Consider the following 21,980-nt stretch of genomic DNA (forward strand, 5'->3'; position numbering starts at 1 on the left):
AGTGTGGATTCTCTGATTCCTCTTCCTCAGAGTCTCCCAACACACGCGTGACCCGCCACCCCATCTCTGACCGTGAGGTGACCCTGAGGTGCTGGGCCCTGGGCTTCTACCCTGTGGAGATCACCCTGACCTGGCAGCGTGATGGGCAGGACCACACCCAGGACGCAGAGCTTGTGGAGACCAGGCCTGCAGGAGATGGAACCTTCCAGAAGTGGGCGGCTGTGGTGGTGCCTTCTGGAGAGGAGCAGAGATACACGTGCCATGTGCAGCACGAGGGGCTGCCCGAGCCCATCACCCTGAGATGGGGTAAGGAGGGTTTGGGGTAGAGCCCCGTGTCAGGGAAAGCAGGGCCCTTCTGGAAATTTCAGAGTCAGGACTGAAGCCAGAGGTCTGGGCCCCTCACCTTCCTTCCCTTTCCAGAGCCATCCTCTCTGCCCTCCATCCCCATCCTGGGCATCATTGCTGGTGTGGCTGTCCTTGTGGTCACTGTGGTGGTTGGAGCTGTGATCTGGAGGAAGAAGTTCTCAGGTAGGAACAGAGTGGGGGGATGTGAGTTCTCTTGTCCCACTGGGGGTTTTCCTAGGCAGCACATTGTCCTGACTGGTTCCTGGGAAGTTCCATCCACACACATGGACCTGCCCACTCTGGAGCCATTACTAACATTCACTTTGTAGCAAAGCACTTGTGAAAATGAAGAACAGATTTTCACTTGGTGATTCCGGAGACAGGGACCTGATTCCCAGCAGTAACAGGACAGAGAGGAAGGTCCCTGCTCCGGACAGACCTCCAGCAAGTGGTTGTCCTGTGACCCCCACCCCCCACCCCCTCACACACACCTCTTTCTTCATGTATCCAATCTTGTCCTGGGTCTTCAGTCAGAATTCTGGAAACCTCATTGTGAACTAGAGTTAGGAGGTTGCTCTAGGATCCCATGGCCCAGCTGTCCCAGGTGTCTAACATGCTATTTTCTTCCACAGGAGGAAAAGGACCAAGCTACTCTCATGCTGCATGTAAGTATGGAGGACGTGATCCCTGAAACCTGGGATAGTGTAGACAGGACCCCATGGGGATTTCACCCCCTCCCGTAGTTGCTCCTTTAGTCTCAGCTCCTGTGGCTCTGATCTCATCTTGTTTGTTCTACCCCAGGCGATGACAGTACCCAGGGCTCTGATTCATCTCTAATGGCTCCTAAAGGTAAGACTCCGGAGGGCCTGAAGTGGGGAGGGGTGGGGGCATTAGGGACATGTTGACATGTGGGGGGCTGTTGAGAATGTGGCACTTATGTGACTGATCTAAATCTGTTCGTGATTAATTTTTTCACAGTGTGAGACCCACTGCCCCTCAGGGACTGAGCGATACAGGATCTGTTCACACTCCACTTGGTGCCATCGAGATCCCCCTGACTTCCTGCAGGTGGTGTCAGAATGTGTCTGCGTTCCTATTAGCATATCGTGAGGACACAGGAGACTGGCCCCCCCTGCCCTCCATGACCCCTCCCCGTACTGATTCGTGTTCCCTTTCTGAGCTGCTTTCCTGTTCCAGCAGAGTCAGTGCTGGACCGTCTCCGTCCCCGTCTTTTTTTCATGTTGGGCCGAGTACTGACTCCTTACTTCCCTACTGACAATGAGAATCCAGATATGAATTTGTGTTTTGTAATTCTGGGTATGTGGGGATGATGAGGTAATAAAAGAGAAGATTTTTAGAGTTGAAAGAGAAAATAAATGAAAGCCCTGAGAACCTTCCAGAACCCGCATGTTTCCTGTGCCGTGTCTGTTGCAGGTGGGGACAGGAGAGGGCTGGAGGAGCTGATCGGGGACGGGGCCCGGGTCCAGTCGGTGCTCAGTGCATAATTAGTGTGACGTGCTCCCTCCTCAGCTGGGTCATGTCTCTGCTCCTTGTCCTGTCCCTTCTGTGGAAACTTGTCTCACCAGGATTGTGACCACAGGGACTTGGACGTCACCTGTCACCCGGGCCTTGGGCAGCAAATGATTCCTGTGACTGGGTCAGAGGAATCTGGGTCAGGAACCCAGGCTCCATCCTGGGTTGTGCCCTCAGGCCCATCTTTTGGGTGTTTTTTTTCCCTTGTTTCTGTGGAGCATCAGGCCTGTTTTTGCTCTTGTGTCCGAGTTCCTGTCTCCTTCTCCCATGTGACCCCGGTGGTTATAGCACCAGGAGTCCTTTGGGCTGTCGTTCCACAGGCCAAGGTGGGCCCTGCACACAGGAGTCTCTGTGGTTTGGAGACATGAATTTTCAGATTCATCCATCTCCTCCCTCTAGAGCTGTCTTCTGGATTATTCTTTAGATTCTGGAGGTCGAGAGGAAACTGGGAGTTTCTCATCCTTTTTCAACTTCAGTTAGTTTCTACCTTCCCTGCCTCTCTGTCCCCTCTCCCTGCCCTTAGTTCAGGTGATGCTGGTTATGGCTCCCATCCACATTCATGGATTTATAAAGCAGGGTCTAATGTAGATTTCTGTGTGGCCGAGAAAGAGCCCCATAGAACCTAAATAGAGTGATTCTGAAGACAGGACTGTAACTGTGTGCTGTGCTGTTTAGGGGATACGCTGTGGGAGGGGGAAGTTGAGCAGAGAGAGGGAAGGGCAGCCCTGGGGCAAGTAGAGGCGGCACTGATGGTGAGGTGGGGGCACTTTGTGCAGGAGCTGCCACGGACCGGCTGTGCCTGAGGCTCATCCAGAAGACAGAGGTCCTCTCCACTGACCAATCGTTCCACTGATAATGTCGTGTGCCACGTACAGGACCTGCTATTTTTTTCATCTAGGACACCTCAGTAATAAGAAGAGGCAAATGTGCTGGTCTTATGGAGAATATGTCCTAGGGGTGAGGGACAGACTCTACTTGACCCTGGAACGATGTGGGGACTGAGGGCAATGACCCCACTGAGCAGTCAGAAATCCAAGTATAACTTTTGACTCCCCTGAAACTTAAATATTACCACTAATAATGTAGTGTTGATAAGAAGCCTTACTGAAAGCATGAACAGTCATTTAACACATATTTTGTACATTATATGTATATGTAACATGTATTCTTACAGTAAATTAGGCTGGGGAAAATAGTAAGAAAGCATAAGAGAAAGTGCATTGACAGCACTTGTTGTAAAAAGGTCCACATATCGGTGGATGTGCACAGTTCGCACCAGTGTAATTCAGAGTCAACTGTATAGTGTATAAATGTGGTAAATAAGGGAAGTATTTAAATTGGAAATTGGTTGGGGTGCCTGGGTGGCTCAGTCGGTTAAGCATCTGACTTTGGCTCAGGGCATGATCTCATGGTTCGTGGGTTCGAGCCCCACATCGGGCTCTGTGCTGAAAGCTCAGAGCCTGGAACCTGTTTCAGATTCTGTGTCTCCCTCTCTCTCTGCCCCTCCCCCACCTGCGCTCTGTCTCCCTCGTCTCAAATATAATCATTAAAAAAAATACAAAAATAAATTGAAAATTGATAGGTGCTTTGAGGAAGGTGATCCAGAGAGTTACCTGTGCGGGGACAGGGAAGGTGGCTACTTTTCTACGGTGGTAAGTGTGAGCCTCACTGGGAAGGTGACCTCTGAGAGATGTGCAGGACACAAGGAATTGTTGAAGAGCATGTCTCAGGGAGTTCTTTCCAGGCAGGGGAACCTCCAGGCACATGTACTAGGGCAGGAGCGTGTCCTTGTTCAAGGAAGGGTGAGAGGCCACTGTGGTTGGAGCAGAGAGCATGTGAAATGCGGTCAGATGTCTAGACTTTAGGATTAGAAGGCTTTTGAGTTTTCTCTGAGTGACATGTGGAGTCACTAGATGGTGTAGAACAGATGGTCCACCTGGGACTACTTCTCTTTAGAAGCATCTGTTTGCTGCTGTGCAGAATCGAGAGGTGAAGGGCGGGAGACCAGTATGGAAACTGTAGGAAACCAGTGTAGTTTCCAGGAGGGGGGATGTTGGATTTATTTTGGGGTTTGAAGAGAAAATAACAGGAAGTGGCTGTAGTCTGGTTAGTGTGTGTGTATGTGTGTGTGTGTGTGTGTGTATGTTCTGGATACATTTAAAGATGAACTTTGCAGCATGTCCTAATGTATTACTTCTGGGTTGTGAGAAGGAGGAATCAAGGACAGCATCCAATACTTCAGATTGCAAGAAGAAAGGGGGGGGTGTCTTCCAATGAGACAGGGAAGATTTTGGAAGTAGGACATTTGGGGAAGCTGCATCATAGGCACCCAATTTAGGAATGTCGAATCTGAGATTATTAGAAATGCAAGTGAAGTTCCATCTGGATATAGAGTACAGGGTGGGAGAAATATCTAGGTTGGAGGAATAGATATGGAGGTGACCCCATATAAATGATGCTTAGAGCCTTCAGCATTTGAGGTCACCAAGGGGTTGGTGGCTATAGAAGAGAAAGGAACAGGACCAAACCCTGGACTCCTCAGTGCTAAGCAAGCTGATCAGAGTACACGCACATACTGAACAGTTCTGGTTCTACACCTAGAAGGCACATAGACCAGGGAGACCCAACCTTCATTGTCCACTGGAATTTCCTGGACTTAGGAAGAGCTAGACAGTCTGGAGTAGAGCGTGAGATTCTGGGTTTATAACAAGGTTGGTGCTGCTGGTGGTCTTCAGATCACACACCGAGGAACAAGCACATAAAACAGGATTCCCACATGGCTGTGCCTCAGCCTCTCCTGTGGGGCCTATTAAATAAGTAATTCCTGACCCCCCCACCTCCCCGACACACGCACACACTCTAAGATGGTAGGTTGAGGGAGACGCCTGAGTATTTTGTAACAAAGCCACAAGCAATCCTGGGGTCCACCAGGATCACTGAAATCATTGATGAGAGCCCTCCTTGTGGGAAGGAGTCTTACATCCATATTTAAATGGGTGTTTTTTAGGAAGACAAATGCAAGATATGCTGGAAGAAACAGTTTCTCTCCCATGGGGCACGTCAGATGGCAGACAGAGGAAGAGGTTATCAGCTCAACATAAAATGTCTGAGATACTAAGTGTAGATCTTAAATGTTTGCACCACACACACACACACACACAAGTTACTGAGACATGATGCAGGTGTAGCTGACTCTATGGTGGTAATCGTTTTGCAGTATACAAATGTGTCCAATCAAAACGCTGTGCTCTTAAACTTATAAAATGTTATATGTCAATTCTACCTGCATGAAAGTGGAAAAAAGTACTGAATCCTTGCTCTCTACAAGTGGATAGATTGTAGATAGATTCTCACTCTTTGTTTTAAACAACAGAGTCCAAGTTGTTTTAATTGAAACAATATATATTTACTATAATATTTACATATTTGCTATACACATATACACATATGTATATATAGTCAGGGAGATGTATAATATCCATTTCAAATGTGTAATATAAAATATAAATTATATTTAATAAATGCTAAAATGTCTTTTAAGATAAATATAAAAAGTATAAAGCAAAGTATATTTACACTTTATGAGTATATATATTTATAGGTAAATGTATATCATGTATATGTTTACTTAGAGTATTACGCGTCATTTATTTCAGCCAAGGCTACAGAACAGTCCTGAGGCCAACAGCCAGGAGGAAAATCCATAGACCCACCCTAGGTCAAGGCCCAAATAGGAACCACTGTCCGTGGTGCTGGTCACAGATGCCACTGTTCACACCACTGGTCCATGAGGCAAGGACTGCTATGGCTACTGCTCCTGGCAGGTGGATGACAAGACTGCCACTCACATCGCCTGTGCCAAATGCATCAGCACTGTCCCAGCTTCCCTGTCTCCACATCCTGAGTCAGAGTCTGGTATGTGGTCACCTGGCTGGTGGAGTCTTAGGCCGTGTCCAGATGCAACAACGTTGGCATCATGATTTTGCTCTGGATTCCCAGGGAGTGATCACCAACTTTGTTGCACTTGAACTCCTCATTTATGCTAGTCTCTGCATTCCTGGCCATAGCCTTGTGAGAGACCATGCATTCAGGTGTTTCCCAAAGTCACCCCTGTTGTAGGCAGACTCTAAGATGACTCCAAAGTACCCATCCTCTTGTATTCATGCCTTTGAGTGACAGCCACTGTGGAACAGAAGCTGGTTATAGTGACTTGCTGGTAACAAGTAGAATAGGGTGAAGTCATACAAAGTATATCTGGGAACACCAAGCACAAGACATGAGGGACCTGGAGTCAAGTGTGTCCAGGTGGGACGTCAAGCCAGGCTGGGGAAGTACGGGTTTCTGAGGGAAACAATGACAAAGGACCCTGCATTCCTTTCCCTTCTGTGGGGTTCTTCTATAGACCTCAACCTGCACAGCCACTGCCATCAGATGGCATGAGGAGGAGGAAAAAGGTCACCAGCAGTGATGGTCATCATGGCTGGAAGGACAGGTGAACTCTGTAAACAGGACAAGAAGAAAAGGGAAGAAACAACGTCTCCCAAAGGTAACATCTCGAGAGCCAAACACGCCCCCAGGGCAGCCCCATGACCAGAAAATGAGGAGGAGAATAGTCTCTAGTCTTCCTGTGATGCCCCTGTGGCCCAGGTCTCCCTTCCTCCAACCCAGGACACTGTCCCAGGGAGCCCACACTGGTGCACCCTGTGTATATATCTCTGCTCATCTCCAGAACAGACCACTATGGCCACCCACTCTTGGAAGTCCTCCTCCCTCTGTATGTATTAGTTCCGTCGTGTGCAGCAGAATCCAGCTCCAGTGGGATGAATGGGACGCAGCTTCTATGTGTCTCCCATTAATGAATCAAGCCATCCAGGGCTGTGAGTGTATCTCTGCCCCACAAGGCTGTCCAGGCATGCAGCTTCCTATGACCTGGGAAGTTGCCCTTAGTAACATGAGCCAGAGTACCTAAGACCATGTCCATGGTCCATGTGCCATGTAGAGAAAGCAGGAAAAGAGGAAGTTTCCCTCCTTTCAGGGCAACACCTACTACTTCATTCTGCTTCACCATAATGGCTGGAATGTAGTCACGCAGACACACATAGCCTCATGGGAGGCTGGTGCATGAATCTGGTTTGAATCTGAGTGACTCTGTGCTCCCATGACTCTATCACTATGGAATAAGGATGTTTTTGCTGTACTTAAATTTTTAAAAATGGATACGATGGAGGAGGAAATTTACTGTTCACTCTGTACTCCCTTATGTTATACAAAGTTTTTATATCTTGTGCATGTCTCAGTCAGTTGACATGAATTTTGAATTACCAAGAAAGCCTACCTCCATTTAGCAGACACATATTAGGTAGTAGTAGAGGGTCAGCTCTCCACTAGGCCAGAGTTACAGAAATAAAAAGGAATTCACAGTGAGGTGAATAACCTGGTAAATGCAACTAGTATAATGAGTTCTGGGAAACACCCTCCAGACAGAAGCTTGTTGAGTGCCTACTGTGGGCCTGGTGTTGTGCCACATGCTAGAGACAAAAAGAAGATGCAGGTACATACCATGTGACTTAAATGTCTCCTTCTGATGAGCTTCTGTGCCAACCCCTGACTTTCCAGGAACCCTACCTCTGTGTCTTGTTCCTGTGTGGGAATGAGCTGAGACTTGGAAAGAGAACCTTTGCCCATTTGGTCCAAAAATTAGTGAAAATGTTTAGGTAGAGAATACTAATGTTCTTATGTAACTGACTCATCAATACAAAAGAATATCATTAAGAAAGTAAATGGATGAAGGGAAAGAAACCAACAAAGTGGAATTACAAGAAGTAACTTTGTGGGATCCTGTATGTGGCAAACTGGAAGAAATTGTGGGAGACCAGGATTTGCCTGGGAGTATGACACAGGAAAGCAAAAATAAAAAGTTCAGTTTAGTGATAATGCTTTCCTAGAGGTTTAGAAGGTCTGACAAGTCCAGGGTGAAGTGTTCAGAGAAGATGACCTCTGAGGCTCGACAAAGTTGAGACAGACCTTTCCAAACGATAATGTGAATCTTGTATCTAGAACTCTGCTTTAATAACACAGCTCAGCTGTGCAGTTCTCTTCTCCAACGAGACACTCAGAGTGATAATCGTCTTGTTCAGTGATTGGGCACCTGTGTATGAATCCACCCAGTTTAGAGAATGTGGTACCCTCCATTCCTGCCATCTGCCAACTGGAACACCCTGTTGCATACAGATTCTATAATAAAGCCCAATGGGCTCCACCTCTTGGTCCACTGGCCTTGGGGAGTCTCCTCCCACTGAGTGTGGGTGGGACCTGGAAAATCCTCTAACCAATAAAATGTGGCAGTGATGATGTTGGATCATATAACACCTCTCCAGTTTTCTACTATCTGCTCAAATTACAAGCTTTGCTGAGGCCAGCAGCTGCATTAGAAAGACAAGAAACTGAGTTCAGTCTTCTGTCTACATCCAGCACAACACTGAGGCCCCCAGCCCAACCAACAAGGGAACTCTCAGTCCTCCCCCTAAGGCAGGCTTTCCATTTCTTGAAGACAGACATCCTGTTCTCTTTACAACGTGAATGTCAAGTTCTTTGCTCTTCCTGCATCTGGGAGGCCCCATGAGTGAGGAAAGGCAGGATAGGAGGAAGTACCTTGAGGAGAGTGAGGCTAGACTTGGTCTCACCTCTCACCTTGGAGAGCAGGTATCACCAGGAGGTCACTTAGAAACAGAGAAGACAGAGACAGCAGGGATTAGAAGGACATGAATGGCCACCCCAGTGTCTCTCTGGCCTGCACAGGGCTGTGCTTTTGGGCTGTGAATAGAACAGTGATGAAGAAACTCTGCCCCCACCCCCCATAGCTGGTCTTTCCCCCTCAGCATTGTGGACAGCCCACCTCACAGTCCAGATGCACACACCGTGGACTCCGTACAGCCCAGGTATGACCCTCTCTCCCACCATCTGCAGCAAACCAACTCCATCAGCCAATGTAGAACCAACTCTTCTGTCACTTCAAACCCCATGGACTTACTTATAGGGACTGTGAGAAATGCATACTCTTCACAAGACTCAGTGCTGGAGGAGGAGAAGCTGTCAGAGCCATAGAATGAGGTGACTCTTAATGCAGCAGGTGAACAGTGTCCAGGAATGAAAAACAAAACAAAACAAAACAAACACACAAACAAAAAACGGTGGGCTCTTGGGCTCAGGAGTCTGACTGCTTTTTAGAATCATGGCTCAGCCAAATTGAGTCATGTAACTTCTGAGTGATCTTGATTTCCTTGCCTATAAATTGGAATTGATAGCTTTCCCTATCTCATGGGACTATTATGAGGTTGAAATGAATCAATTCATGCAAATCCCTTAAACCAGAACTCTGGGGAGGAAGAGAGTCCCACCAATGTAGCTCCTGTTTTCTTCCTCCTACATGACAAGTACCAGTTCTCCCTGTCACTCATCAGCCTGAGCCCCTCTCACTTCCTGCAGATGAAGAGCTGTTCCGTCACATATATCCCATGGGGTGGTGGTGAGGCAACCATGAAATGGCCAGTGTGGAGGTACAGTTGAGGAATCCTCAGAGCAGTGGGTGCCCTCTCTCTCTCTTTCTCTCTCTCTCTCTCTCTCTCTCTCTCTTTCTCTCTCTCTCCCATATGTATGTTCAATTATACACATCTATACAAACCTCCATACACAAATACCCATACACACTTCTATGGGATTGTGAACCCACCCAGACAGACAGACACACATACACATAACACACTCCCTTCACATTTGCCATTTCACCCAGGGAATGGCTCACTCCCACTTCATCATTTTAAAAATTTTAGTATCTTGAGGGAGAAACACCAGAGAATATTTGTCTCACTAGAAAGAATCCCACTCCCTAGGGACTCTAGTACTTTCTGGTACTCAGCATGCCTGCTCCTGGAGCTCTCCTGAGTGGGAGATGTGACCTTAGATTGAGATTCTGGAATCCAGCGGCAGCCATGTGCACTGCCCACCTGGTATTGGGACTCTGGGCGTCCAGCAGATCTTCAGCCTCTCACCTTCTTCTGACTGCTCTCCCACCCTGGTTGTCCCCCACCCTGCTCCTCTCAAGAAGACAGCACAATGGCCAAGCACTTCTGGATGGTTCCATCCTCTTCTGCCTGGTCTCCACAAGCTTCTTGTCCTGGGTCTGGTGCTCCCTGGCACACTGCTAGGTCAGGGTGATATGTACGGGGCGGAAGCCCAGGGCACACCAGACATCAGGGTGACCTGGCAGTCAGAGAGGGGGTGGTGGGTCACATGTGTTCTGGTAGGGTCTGTGGTAGATAAAACAGGGAGGGCTAAGGCAAAGCCTTCTAAAGCATCTACTACAAACCATGATGCCTACTGGCCTCCCATCTGTGCCAGGATAGCGGGCAATGATGAGACGACCACAGATGGCAGAGGTCCATGTCCAAACTCAGGTGGTTGTCATTGTCCTAGCCATCCTGCCACCGCCCACGGTCCTGTGTCCTCCTGGAGCCCCAAGTCACAGTGAACTGCAGGGTTGGGGGCCTGCCCAATCCTCTCCAGGACTAGGCAGTGTCAGTCAGGGCAGAGCATGCCGGCAGAGACCCTCCAGCCCTTATCCCTGCACCACCCCACTGGGCTGCTCTGCAGGGAACATTCACCCTGTAGACTATGATCTTGTGATATAAAAGAAGGATATATGTTGGTCCTCCAACAGTTCCTGCACACAGCTCGTAAAATGTTTGTCATTTCCTACATGATGAGAATCATAGGAGCATCTCTTTTTAGATTTGTTCCCACTTCCTGAGAAAGCTTTACAAAAGATCCTGGTCCATTACTTGCACACAGTACCAAACTTCACTGCACAATGTCTCTCTCCTCCTGTGCTGTGAGCCCTTAGAAGGCAGGACTCTCGGTGCCTGTAACCAAACCATCTGGCAAACTGTTGAATTCAAGCTTCTGTATGGATCTCGTGGTAAAATCTGAGCAGCCTCTGTCTTCAGCTTTAGTTGAGCCTCTCGCTGATTTAAGCCGTGAATCCACATGCAAATCTCTTCCCTGTTTCATATGCTAAGTTCTCATGACATTTACTAGAAATTATTAAACTATAACCTATGCCTTGAAATCACTCTGTCCACTTTCACCCCACACCTTGCCCACCCTAACCTCTCCCTGCTTGGAACCCCACCCCTCTCCCATGAACCCAAATCATACACACACACACACACACACACACACATCAGACTCTACACAAAGTTCCACCTCATTCATGACACTTTCCCTTCTCACTGGGGTGTCTGGCCTATCGACTCTGTGACCATTTCTCTACTTTTCATTTGACATCTAAGGAGGTACCTGTCTTCAGGATCTCTCAGTGTGCCACACAAGCTCAATAACGTGACCACAGAAGTATGGTTGCTTCCCCATCTTAATTGTAAGCTCTATGAGGTCAAACAGTAGGTCATCCTTTCTGGTGCCCAACCTACAGTGACCTAAAGAAGTGTCCCTGACCCACTGAGTCGGCTTAGTCAGTTAGCTAATTAATGATACAAAGACCTTGCCCCTCTGACCAGACTGTAGCCACCTTCACTCTCCAGTGACAGCTTGTGCACCCCTGCCTGCCCCAGCTGCCACTAGGGGAATTCCTGACGAGAAGGTCTCAGGTCCCTGGGGGTTGGGCTGATGTCATCTGCACAGCGACTTCTGCTTTCTTCCAGGCACCAACCTGCCTGCTTTCGTGGGTGCTCTTTGTTCAGACTATGCTCCGTGGTTTGGTTGTAGTATCGCTGCACATTTCTCAGATTTAAGTGCTTACTCTTCCTCTGGCCTGTGAAGAACTTGGTCTTGTCATCAAAATTCCTTGGCTCCTCCATCAACTCCTGGACTCAAGACTTTGTCTTCATCTTCTCACTGTCATGGCAGATGAAGGGTTGGTCACCCATGGAGCCCAAGGCACTAAATGCAGGGACTCCTGGAGGTGACTGAGACACAGCTGAGGAGAAACACTGCACACAGTGCATTCCTGAAGCAGGAACCAGTGCGTTCAGAGGAAGCTCCAGTACTTACTGAGGACCTAGTTATCCATGTGTGGGGAAGGGTTGTGAGCGTGTGTGCGTGTGTGTTGTGTAATAGGACAGTAGGGCACACAACATAAAAGAATAAGAAGGCAATTACACAACACTCTTCCCTGACCCCCTCTCCTCACACAAGTGATTGTGATATTCAAATCTCACACCCATCGTGCACTGGTATAATTTAGAGAACTAAAAAGGAAATCTTCCTCTATATCTGAAAAGTGCCATGAAGAACCTGATCTTGAGCAGGGCTTGAAGACGTGGAGGCATCAGGAGGAGTGGGGGACAGTTAGAAATGTTCTCATGGCTCAGAGTGAGGTGTGAGGAGCCTGGAATGGGACCTCCCCAGGTCCCCCGTGTGATCTTGTTGCATCTCAACCCCTGCTAGTTGCACCGTTCTCCTGACCAAGGTCCCCTTCCTTCACATCACCCTCCCTGTCACTGTGGAAAAGGCACTGGCCTCAGAGTCAGGGGCTTCCAGCCTCCCCACACCCTTTATTTCCTCGGGAAACCACTCCCCTCTGTGGCCTCAGCTTCTTTACCTCTAGAACAAAGCCATGAGGCTGGAAGGCCCAGGGCCTCCCAGCTCTGCTATGGGACAATTGTAAGGCCCTGGAAGTCACCCAGGATCCAGGTGATGAGTGTGAAGGAGAAGGTACAGGTGGAGGGAAGGATGCCCCAAGAGAAGGCACAGCCTTCAGCTCTTCTTGTCCCAGAGTCCCTGCTCCTGTTCTGTCCCCAGTCTAGTCTATCCCACCCCAGGATCTTTGATCCCTCCTTCTTCCTTCATGAGGCACATTCTCCCCACCTCCCTGCCACAACCTTTGGTCTGGCCTCCCTCTGTCTGCTGTCATGTTACTTCCTCAGGGACAGTTTGCCCCCCTACCCCCGCTGCACCCCAGGGAAGGTGAGTAGCTCCTGCTCACATGCAGCCTTGGCCAGTGAGCATCACGTGATTGCATGTTCACCACCTGCCACTGTACTTTCCATGACAACGGTGAGTTTTCTTTTTTGTAGGTCCCTATCCTTCGTGCCCCTCACAGTACTGTGTTAGTCAGGGTGCTCAGAGAAACAGACACAGTTAGATAAGTGCATCAAGGGAGAGGTGGGTGCATTTTAAGGAAGCAGCTCATGGGACTGGGGTGGGGCCGGAGGTCCAAAACGTGCAGGGCAGGCGGGCCAGCTCGGTGTGCGAGCAGAGCTGATGTGGCAGAAGTGATCCAAAGGCAGTTTGGACAATGATCTGGGTTGTATTTCTTCCCTCTGAGATTAGGAGAGTCTTCAACTTATTACCCTCATGTTGCACAACTTTTCCTTTGTTTTCAGTGTCAGTCTGCCGCAATTGTTGTGGAAATAATAGATACAGATTCAAGACTATAAATAAAATACTAAGAATACACAGTAAGAATGAAGTGACAAAGTTTCAACACCTTTTAACTTTGCTTTGAAATATACTAGCCATGACTCTTCCGGGTCTGAGAGGGAACAGGGAGCCATAACACTAGCAATGAATCACAACCTGCCCTGTCACAGAGCATCTAATACTGTACAAACCTTATAAGGAGTGGGAATGGCTTCCACATTGTGTAAGATCTAGTTCAAAGGAAACACTATATTGCATAACAAAACCTTTAAAAAATCCCTGCTTTTTTTTTCAAAACTCACTGGTGTCTTACTCTTGCTAACCATGTAAATATTACACGCAAATCATGCTCCAAAGCTGTGTGAATATGGACCTGCTAAGCACATGCTGTCAGTGCTCAGAATGCAATGAACAATTAGCAATAATTAAGAAGAACAATGTGAAGAACATTATAAATTACCTTCACACAGCAAGTCATTGGATTAGTTAAACTTTGTATAGTAACCCTTATAAGGCTGATAAGAGCAACCAACATGGGAAAAGTGCCATCAGAAGTCACACTATCTACTGTGCAGTGAAGCAGAGCATTTTACATGGTGAACGAAGACTGTCACCGGACTGTGAGCAGCACATATCCCTGTGGTCCCTGTCACTGTGCTGCTGGCTGCAAACCGTGTGTCTGCCAGAATAAGACAAGTATTTGGACAACTTATAAATCAAGCAAAAAATCATTATCAGTGTCGTTTCAACTATGTCATGAGAATGTGTTTTCATCACTTAAATACTAATTGAAGACATGTAACAAGGAGGGTTTTGTTGATCTGAGAATCCAGGGCATCAAAGGTAGTCATCGGTGCTCAAACAAGATGTGACAGGGTTACACGTGTACCCATGGTGCCAGTGTGGTCACAAAGTTCAGGGTCTCACACAAAGTTTTAGAGAAATTTCTGGATATCCTAATTTGGTACTGTATAAGTCACTGTATTTAGTGATTTCAGGATGATACAGTGAAATGTGAATTCAAATAAATCACTTTAAATATTTACTTCAGGACACTTTGTATTCACACGTATTATCATACAGTAAATGAACATCTGAGTTGGTTGCCAGAAAGGATGGTGTGGGGGTTGGGACAGCGGGTAAGGGGGAGCAGGAACACAGGCTCCAGTTAGGGAATGAAGAAGTGACGGGAATAGAAGGCACAGCATGAGGAACAGTCACTGATACCGTAACAGGATGTGTTGGGGCAGCTACACCTGTGGTGGATAGAGCACAATGTGTGAACTTGTCATACGTTACCTTGTACACCTGGAACTAATGTAACATTATGTGTCAACTCTATTCAAATTGAAAAAAAACTATTTTTAATTACTCTATTACAATTCTGGTAGCTTCTTTGACATTTCAGTTTTTCAATGTTTATTTATTTTGAGAGAGAGAGAGCAGGGGAACGGGCCACAGGGAGGGAGAGAGAATCTTTAAGCGGGTCCCTGTTTGGCACAGAGCCATACTCCAGGCTCGATCCCACAACCCTGAGATCATGAGCCAAAACCAAGTCTGATGCTTAACTGACTGAGCCACCCAGGTGCCCATTTTTTGACATTGTAAATTAAGTGAATGTACATGGCAAATTCTAATCTTGGGTATGAGAAGTGATATATAAAATGTATACTGATGGCATTTATCTTCCACAAAGTCAGCTGTAAAAAAATTTAAAAATAGATAAATAAATAAACCTCTAAGATTAAATAATACTCTCTGAATATTTGGATGGAAACCATGATACCTAGCAGATCTGGCCTCAAGCAGTGCTAAGATGGCAAAAGCAGCTGAAAATGATATCAGACCTGCTAGAGTCACCTTAAAGAAATTTGTGCAATGGGAAGAGGTAAATGTTTGGAAAATAAACTTTTTTCAGAGAGCTGATATTCATAAGTTGTTCTGGAATATCTTTCGTTGTGATGGTTACTGACACTTTTCATAAAAACACAAATACTCTGCACAAATATCCCTTCCTTCGAAACACTATCTTCTTTGTGAGGTTTGTGTACCCTGGCCAGCTGTCCTCACTATGGCTTGAATAAAACGCCCTTCCACTTTTTTAGAAATTCTGAAAGTTTTAGTCATTTCACATGGACAGAACATTACAGAGAAGTAAACTGTTCAATTCTAAACATAATAGTAATGGACCAGGGCTTCCCTTTCAAACCAAGGGCTGTCCTGTGCCCTTGCTGCCACTATGGAGTGAGGGTGTGACTGATCCACGTTTCCCTGTGAAGAAGCCATGTGGCTCTCACACTCGGCTATGCCCGACAACTTCCATGCTCTCAGGCCAGAAAGGATCATCAACCTCTGGCTACCTTATTCTGATCTCTTTAGTTGTTGGTGAGGAGAGAGGCCATTAATCCGAGGCCCTTCACAGATGACAACAGTGCTGGTCTCTCAGGCTGGAGGAGCCTCTCCCTCTCAGAGAGATGTCTGGGGTCATGGAACCACTGTCCCTTCCTTCCCTCCAGGAGGAAGAGGGTGCATCTTCCAGCCCCCAGAGCTGTGCCCCCAGCCCTTGAAAACAGACTTCCTGAAATCACAAGGAAGACGGACGTGCTGGACAGTCAGGAGCATTTCAGAGTTCAGAAGGGAATTTGCTGTAGACGCTTGTTGCCCCATCTACCTTGTAAGAGTGCAGAGGTTATAATGTAGTGTGAGATTGTGGGTCATTGCCATACAGGGGAAGGAAGAGAGCAAGTTCTATACTGGGAATCCAACTCACAGACATGCCATTTACGGCCATTAAAGTGTGGGAAAATTATAGAGAAACTAAAGGAGCACTGTTTTCTACTCACATCACTTATGATCAATTCTTTTAGTCATGATAAAACCGAACCTAGAGAATTTCTATCATCTCTTTATTTTGCACAACTTGGACACAAAATCAGGATCAAACCCCATGTCCCTTCATTTGAAATGTCTTCCTCGTTGCTGCAGTTCACTTGACAGCTTCTCAAAGTGACCCAACAAACAACACACATCCCTCAAATTCAAGGACCTCTGAGGAAGACATGTCCTGAATGACTTCACCTCATGGCGGGACTGGCTGAAGGTCAGATTTTGTGTCCCTTCTTCCTCTTTTAAATGAACTTGACTCCACGGTGAACAAATTGTCTTTCATTTCTTCTTCCAGAGCCCGTGTCAGCTGACTTGGAGCAGCACGGGGATCTGGGACCCATCACAGCACCGGGAGGAAGCATCCAGGACAAGCCAAGTGAAGACCATTGTGGCACCAAAGAGAGGGAGTTTACTCTGCGTATCATGAATGAGGAGGTGCTTTTCCTTCCCATTCTGTGTAAGAGAGACTGCCAGCTCCTCAGCACCTTCTCCTCCTCCCCACTTTGTGGAACGTCCTTGGCGCTTGAACTGTCCACAGGCCTGGGAGACAGGAGCTTTCCTGAGGTCCTAAGGATTCCTGAGAATCATGCTCAGGGTCCAGGGAGAGGGACTCATGGTTCTTGCACCAAAAAGCATCTTCGTTCCTTCTCTGGAGTTTGATTAACTCATTTTTGGGAAACCTTGTGAGAGATTAGAGATTTGGAAGCCGTCGTTTCATTGAACTCAGTCAGCACATAACACCTTCTCCATTATTTTCCAGCCAGAACATGAGGGACTCCAACCTGACAGACTAACAAAGAAACACATGGGCACAATCAGATCCAGGGACATTTCAAAGTCTAATAATGTGACCAAAGTCAAGATGAACTGAAAGGAGAATATTTATTTATTTATGTATTTATGTATTTATGTATTTATTTATTTATGTATTTATTTATGTGTGAGAGAGAAGGAGGGACAGAGGAAAAGAGAGAGAATCTCAAGCAGGCTCCATGCTTAGCACAGAACCTGACTTGGGGCTCAATCCCACCAACCTGGGATCGTGACCTGAGCTGAAATTAAGAGACTCAGCTGAATGAACCACTCAGGGGCCCCAAGAATGGAGAATACATAGACACTTCGGGGAAATCGCTAAGGTACTGAACTAAAGTAGTCCCCTTCTTCACAGGAAGTATGTTCCAAGACCCCAGGGGCTGCCTGTGATGGCAGATAGTACCGGACCCTACGTGTCCTATGAGGTTTCCTATACGTTCCCACCCATGATCAAGCTTCATGTATGAATTAGGCACAGTAATAAGTTAACAACAATAACTACAAAAAAAGAGAAGAATCCTAAGAGTATACTGTAATCAAACTTATGCATAACTGCCCCCAACTAATCTGATGTACTGTGCTCATCCTGCTTCTTGTGATGATGTGAGATGATAAGAGGCCTGCATGAGGAGATAAGGGAAGTGAGTGAGGTCAGCATTGGGATGCAGTGTTAAGCTACTATGGACCTTCAACCTTATGTCAGAAGGAGAATCACATGCTTCAGGGTGCACTTGACCTGAGCAATAGATAGCACACACAGCCACACCAGGGACAAGGAAGGACAGCTATCGTGACCCTTCTATGTGGCCACGTGAGACTGACGAGAATGTACCAGGAGACTCTGTGACCCAGGGCGCTCCGTGCACGATTGTACATCCTCCTAATGATGATGCATCCAAGGAAGATTCTAGCACACAGAACTCATGACGAAGAAGCAGATACTCAGGCAAAATCATTCACATGTTCAGATCACACAGCCTGTAGGCTGTTTAGCCAGAACCCATCTGGGCTCCAGCTGTCCTTTGCTTGTGGAGTCTTTTCTCCCATCCCACCCTGCTGCCTGTCCAGCCCTCTAGCCTGGTGCCCAGGTGACACATGGGTCCCCAGAGGCAGAGCAGACACCACAGCAACAGGCCTGGGGAGAGCAGACATCCAGGGAGGGGGCAGGGCCAGACTGTGCCCTCCCTCCCCGAGGGCCCATGACCACTGGCATTGTCCTGTGACAGAAGTCATACAGATGAGGCACAGGACAGGGATTGAGAGCCATCTCCACGTGACTCTTCAGCAGGGACCAGGCAGGAGCTCAATAATGACACCCCAGGGAGCCCAGGGTGTATCTTTTCATGAGGTCACCATGCTACTGTTCAGGACTCTTTCACAGGGAAAATAGTCCCATTCTTTATCTTCAGTGGACCAAGGATCAGCAGACCCTGTATCCCTGAACTGGACATGCTCCTCCATGGCTTCTCATGACACCTTCACAGAAGTGTGTTCATTACCAGAGCCACATTGCCCCCATACTGGGCATCCACGAGGAGACATATGTGACAGACTCCCTGCCATCACATCAGGTGACTCTCAAGGAGAGCATGACATCTGCGTTGTCCACGTATCAGACGTCTCTGCCACACTGGCTGCTGGGAGAAGACTCGGCGGGTGTGTTCCAGGTGCCTCACATCATTGTCCCATCCACAGCCCACAGCCCAGCCCTGCCCAGATTTCCCACCATCTACAGTGCAGTCCTGAAGCTTCGAGTGCATGAGAACCTAGGTGCTTGTTGACAAGGCACCTTCCTGGGTGCATCTACCCACAGAGAATCAGACGCAGCACCTCTGGGACAGGGCTTGTGAATGTGCTGTTGAGCAGTGCCCCAGGTGCTTGGAGATCACACATTGAGGAACATGGTCCTGGAACCGTGCTTCTGATGTTCCAGCACGTAAGCAAATTCTGTGAAGATCTTGTTAAAAATGCAGATCCTGATGCTGTAAGTCTGGTGCTGTTCCTGAAATCCATTCTCCTGAGCATGAAATGTGGACCATAAATGTTAGTCTAGATTCCTTCACCCTCTTTATAAGGGGTTTTACCATGTGACATGCCCTTCAAACTCAGTGTTCAAAAGTCACATGGCCTGACAATCAACAGTTCCATTAAGAAAAGCTGATGAATCTATGAGCTTCAGTCAGTGTCGCCTGTGTGACCTTTCGGCAATCATGTCACCATAATTGCACTGAGTCTCCATTGCTGCGTGCTGGTAGAAGCTTCCCCTCATTGGTGGATGGCCACAGCACTTTTTTGCATTTGCCACATGGGAACACCCAGCCGTCCCATCAGTGAACCATGCTTCACTAGCAGGTGGCAGATCTGTGGTCAAGTCCCTCAGACCCCAGAGGTTTGTGTAGAACAGCTGTCGAGCACGTCTTCTGCCCACCAACTATTTGTGCAGTTTGCTGAGGTCTCTGGGTACAAGCTTGGCCCTCAAAAAATTGTGCCATTTCCATGTCCCAGGGACGATTCTGTACACTTTTCATACCTTTGTAATGTGAGAACACTTGTGAGATGAGAAATCCTCCATTTTACTTTGGGGGGATAACACTTGTTACTCAGAAGGGTCTGATGATACCAATGCACTTACAGCTCCAAGGGCTGGTGCTGTCAGACCTGGAGAGAAGCCTCCAGCGCAAATGCCCAGAGCACAGGGAAGAATACAGGCGTCTCCCTGATGAAGGCTACAAGCAACCGTCAGATGGGGAGAGTCATGGTCATTGCAGCTTCTGAGGATGATGGAGGACAAGGCGGAGCTTGTTTCAGATTTAACTCAACCACTTCCAAGGCCTCCATTCAAACTTTGCTGCCTTTTGGTGACTCAGTGCAGATAATGTAAGAAAATTCTCATGTACAGAGCGTTTTTTAGCTAATACTATAGAAGCAGTGGATGAGAGGTGGTGCAGGGGCGTCCTCCTCTGTCACTGTGGGTTATATGCAGTCAGCTTGTGCCCAGATCCCAGGCCTCCCCGTATTTCAGCTGGAGAAGCCTGAACACGGAACCTCAGGTGCCTGAATCCACCTTGTTCTCACAAGATCAGATCACGGGCTGGGACCTTTTCACCCCAAATCCTCTCTCACGTGAGACTTTGGGAATGGCAGGAGGAGGGGATGGAGTTAGTTCCTCCTCAGAAGACAATTGTCAAAACTGAAGAAAAACATTAAAATAAATACTTGAAGTCCATGAAAAGTAAATGCAGGCAGGAAGAAACATGAGAACTTTATTCTTGTATAACCACCACTACAATGGACGAGAACCACAAGTTCAGAGATTTCTCCCCTCTGGGTGCTCCCCTCCCTAATATAACTGCAGCCCAGTGGCTCACGGGGCAGATGACAGGAGTCACAGTGCCAAGGAGCTGGACATTTAAAGGGGAAATTTGAAAAGTGAGGGAGCAGCAGAGGGTTAAGATCTGAAATCTGAATAGAATCTCGGTCAAAATTCCTAGATGAGCACCACACTCTGCATGGCTTGGGGACACTCAGGAGACACTGTTGATAACGCAGGAGGAACCAGAGGGAGGTCTCATTTTATTTTTCATTTTATTTTTTATAACAAGATATAGAAGTTTATCTAATAATTGCCATCATTTTCTTTTTTTTAATATGAAATTTATTGTCAAATTGGTTTCCATACAACACCCAGTGCTCATCCCAACAGGTGCCCTCCTCAATGCCTATCGACCACTTTCCCCTCCCCTCTACCTTCCATCAACCCTCAGTTTGTTATCAGTATTTAAGAGTCTCTTATAAAGCATCCAACTCTTGTTCTTGGGACCATGAGCTCAAGCCTCACATAGGGCACAGAGTTGACTTAAAAGATAAGACCATAATGGATGAAGGATGTTCAGACTTTGTGGCTGGAGGACATTTAGAAGTTTGGGGGAAATACCAGGAAAAAGATGACCACAGAAGAGGTGAGGGTCAAACTCTAAGGAACCTGCACTAACCCTTGACTGACCCCCAAAGCACACAGCTGGAGGGAGTCTCACTGAAGACCCGGGATAAAATGTAGCCCCTGGAGGTGGGAAAAACTGGGTATAGATAACACCAGTCAACAATGTTCATGTCATAGTGGGGTCCATGCTCGTGAAACACTTTTAGGAAAAACACAATCGTCAAAGAAAAAAAAAGGGACAATAGATTTCAGATTTGCTAAAACTAAATCACACAATCCACTTTAAAGGACATATTTCAAAGGACAGGCAGTGAAACAGAAATGTGTGACTATGCAAAAGTCAACACAAGCGTGTTCCCTGTGTGACGATTCCCAGATATTGCAATCAGCACCAAACCCAGCCATGAGCATCCAAAAATGAATAAATATATGTTGAAAGAATTTAAGAAAATCAAGTTATCAAAGGGTGAGCATAAAGGAAATCTGAATTAGGAGTAGACTGTACAAAGAAGACCAAATTGACATTCTAGAACTGAAAGTGGGAAAAAATGCAATGACAGTTCAATAGGTAAACTTCACAGAAAGCCTGGGAAGGCAGAATAAAGAATCAATGAGGTTGAATATAAATCAATAGAATTTACCCAATCCAAAACATCAGAGAAAAAAGATTGAAGAGAGACTTATAAAACCTCAGAAATCCACAGACAATAAAAAAAAAGCAAACAGATGATCAGAGTCCAATAATGGGAAGGAGGAAAAGGGCAGAAAAATATTTGAAGAAATCCCATTTGAAAACTCCTCTAATTTAGTGCAAGAAGCTTGAGCTTATAGATCTGAGAAGCTGGTAACTCACCAGAGAAGAAGAGCAAAAGAAAACCACACTGAGGCTCTTCATGTCCACATGAGAGAATCAAAAAGAAGACAGAGGAGCCTGGGTGGCTAGGTCAGTTAAGCATCTTGACTCTTGATTTCGGCTCAGGTCATGATCTCTTGGTCGTGTGATGGAGCCCCTGTTGGATCTCCCTGC

General features: G+C 47.0%; 1 protein-coding gene across 6 annotated transcripts in view; it reads left to right on the plus strand.

The window, feature by feature from the left end:
- Window positions 1-21,980, plus strand: part of LOC125166131 (class I histocompatibility antigen, Gogo-B*0103 alpha chain-like) — a 31,478-nt gene that overhangs the window by 1,731 nt on the left and 7,767 nt on the right. For 2 of the 6 annotated variants that reach the window (XM_047859857.1, XM_047859858.1), the window contains exons 4-8: window positions 31-306; window positions 421-528; window positions 978-1,010; window positions 1,147-1,194; window positions 1,324-1,747. In XM_047859857.1, coding sequence (XP_047715813.1) covers window positions 31-306; window positions 421-528; window positions 978-1,010; window positions 1,147-1,194; window positions 1,324-1,328 — 470 coding nt within the window. In that variant the 3' untranslated portion in view covers window positions 1,329-1,747. Of the gene's footprint in view, window positions 1-30; window positions 307-420; window positions 529-977; window positions 1,074-1,106; window positions 1,195-1,323; window positions 1,748-2,654; window positions 2,786-5,534; window positions 5,794-6,280; window positions 6,425-8,756; window positions 14,360-16,299; window positions 16,415-16,495; window positions 16,999-21,704; window positions 21,715-21,980 lie in introns of those variants that run through there. The other 4 variants (XR_007152355.1, XR_007152354.1, XR_007152356.1 and 1 more) reach the window with 4 other exon arrangements.

Source organism: Prionailurus viverrinus, chromosome B2 (genome assembly GCF_022837055.1).
Source record: "Prionailurus viverrinus isolate Anna chromosome B2, UM_Priviv_1.0, whole genome shotgun sequence".
Lineage (NCBI taxonomy): Eukaryota > Metazoa > Chordata > Mammalia > Carnivora > Felidae > Prionailurus > Prionailurus viverrinus.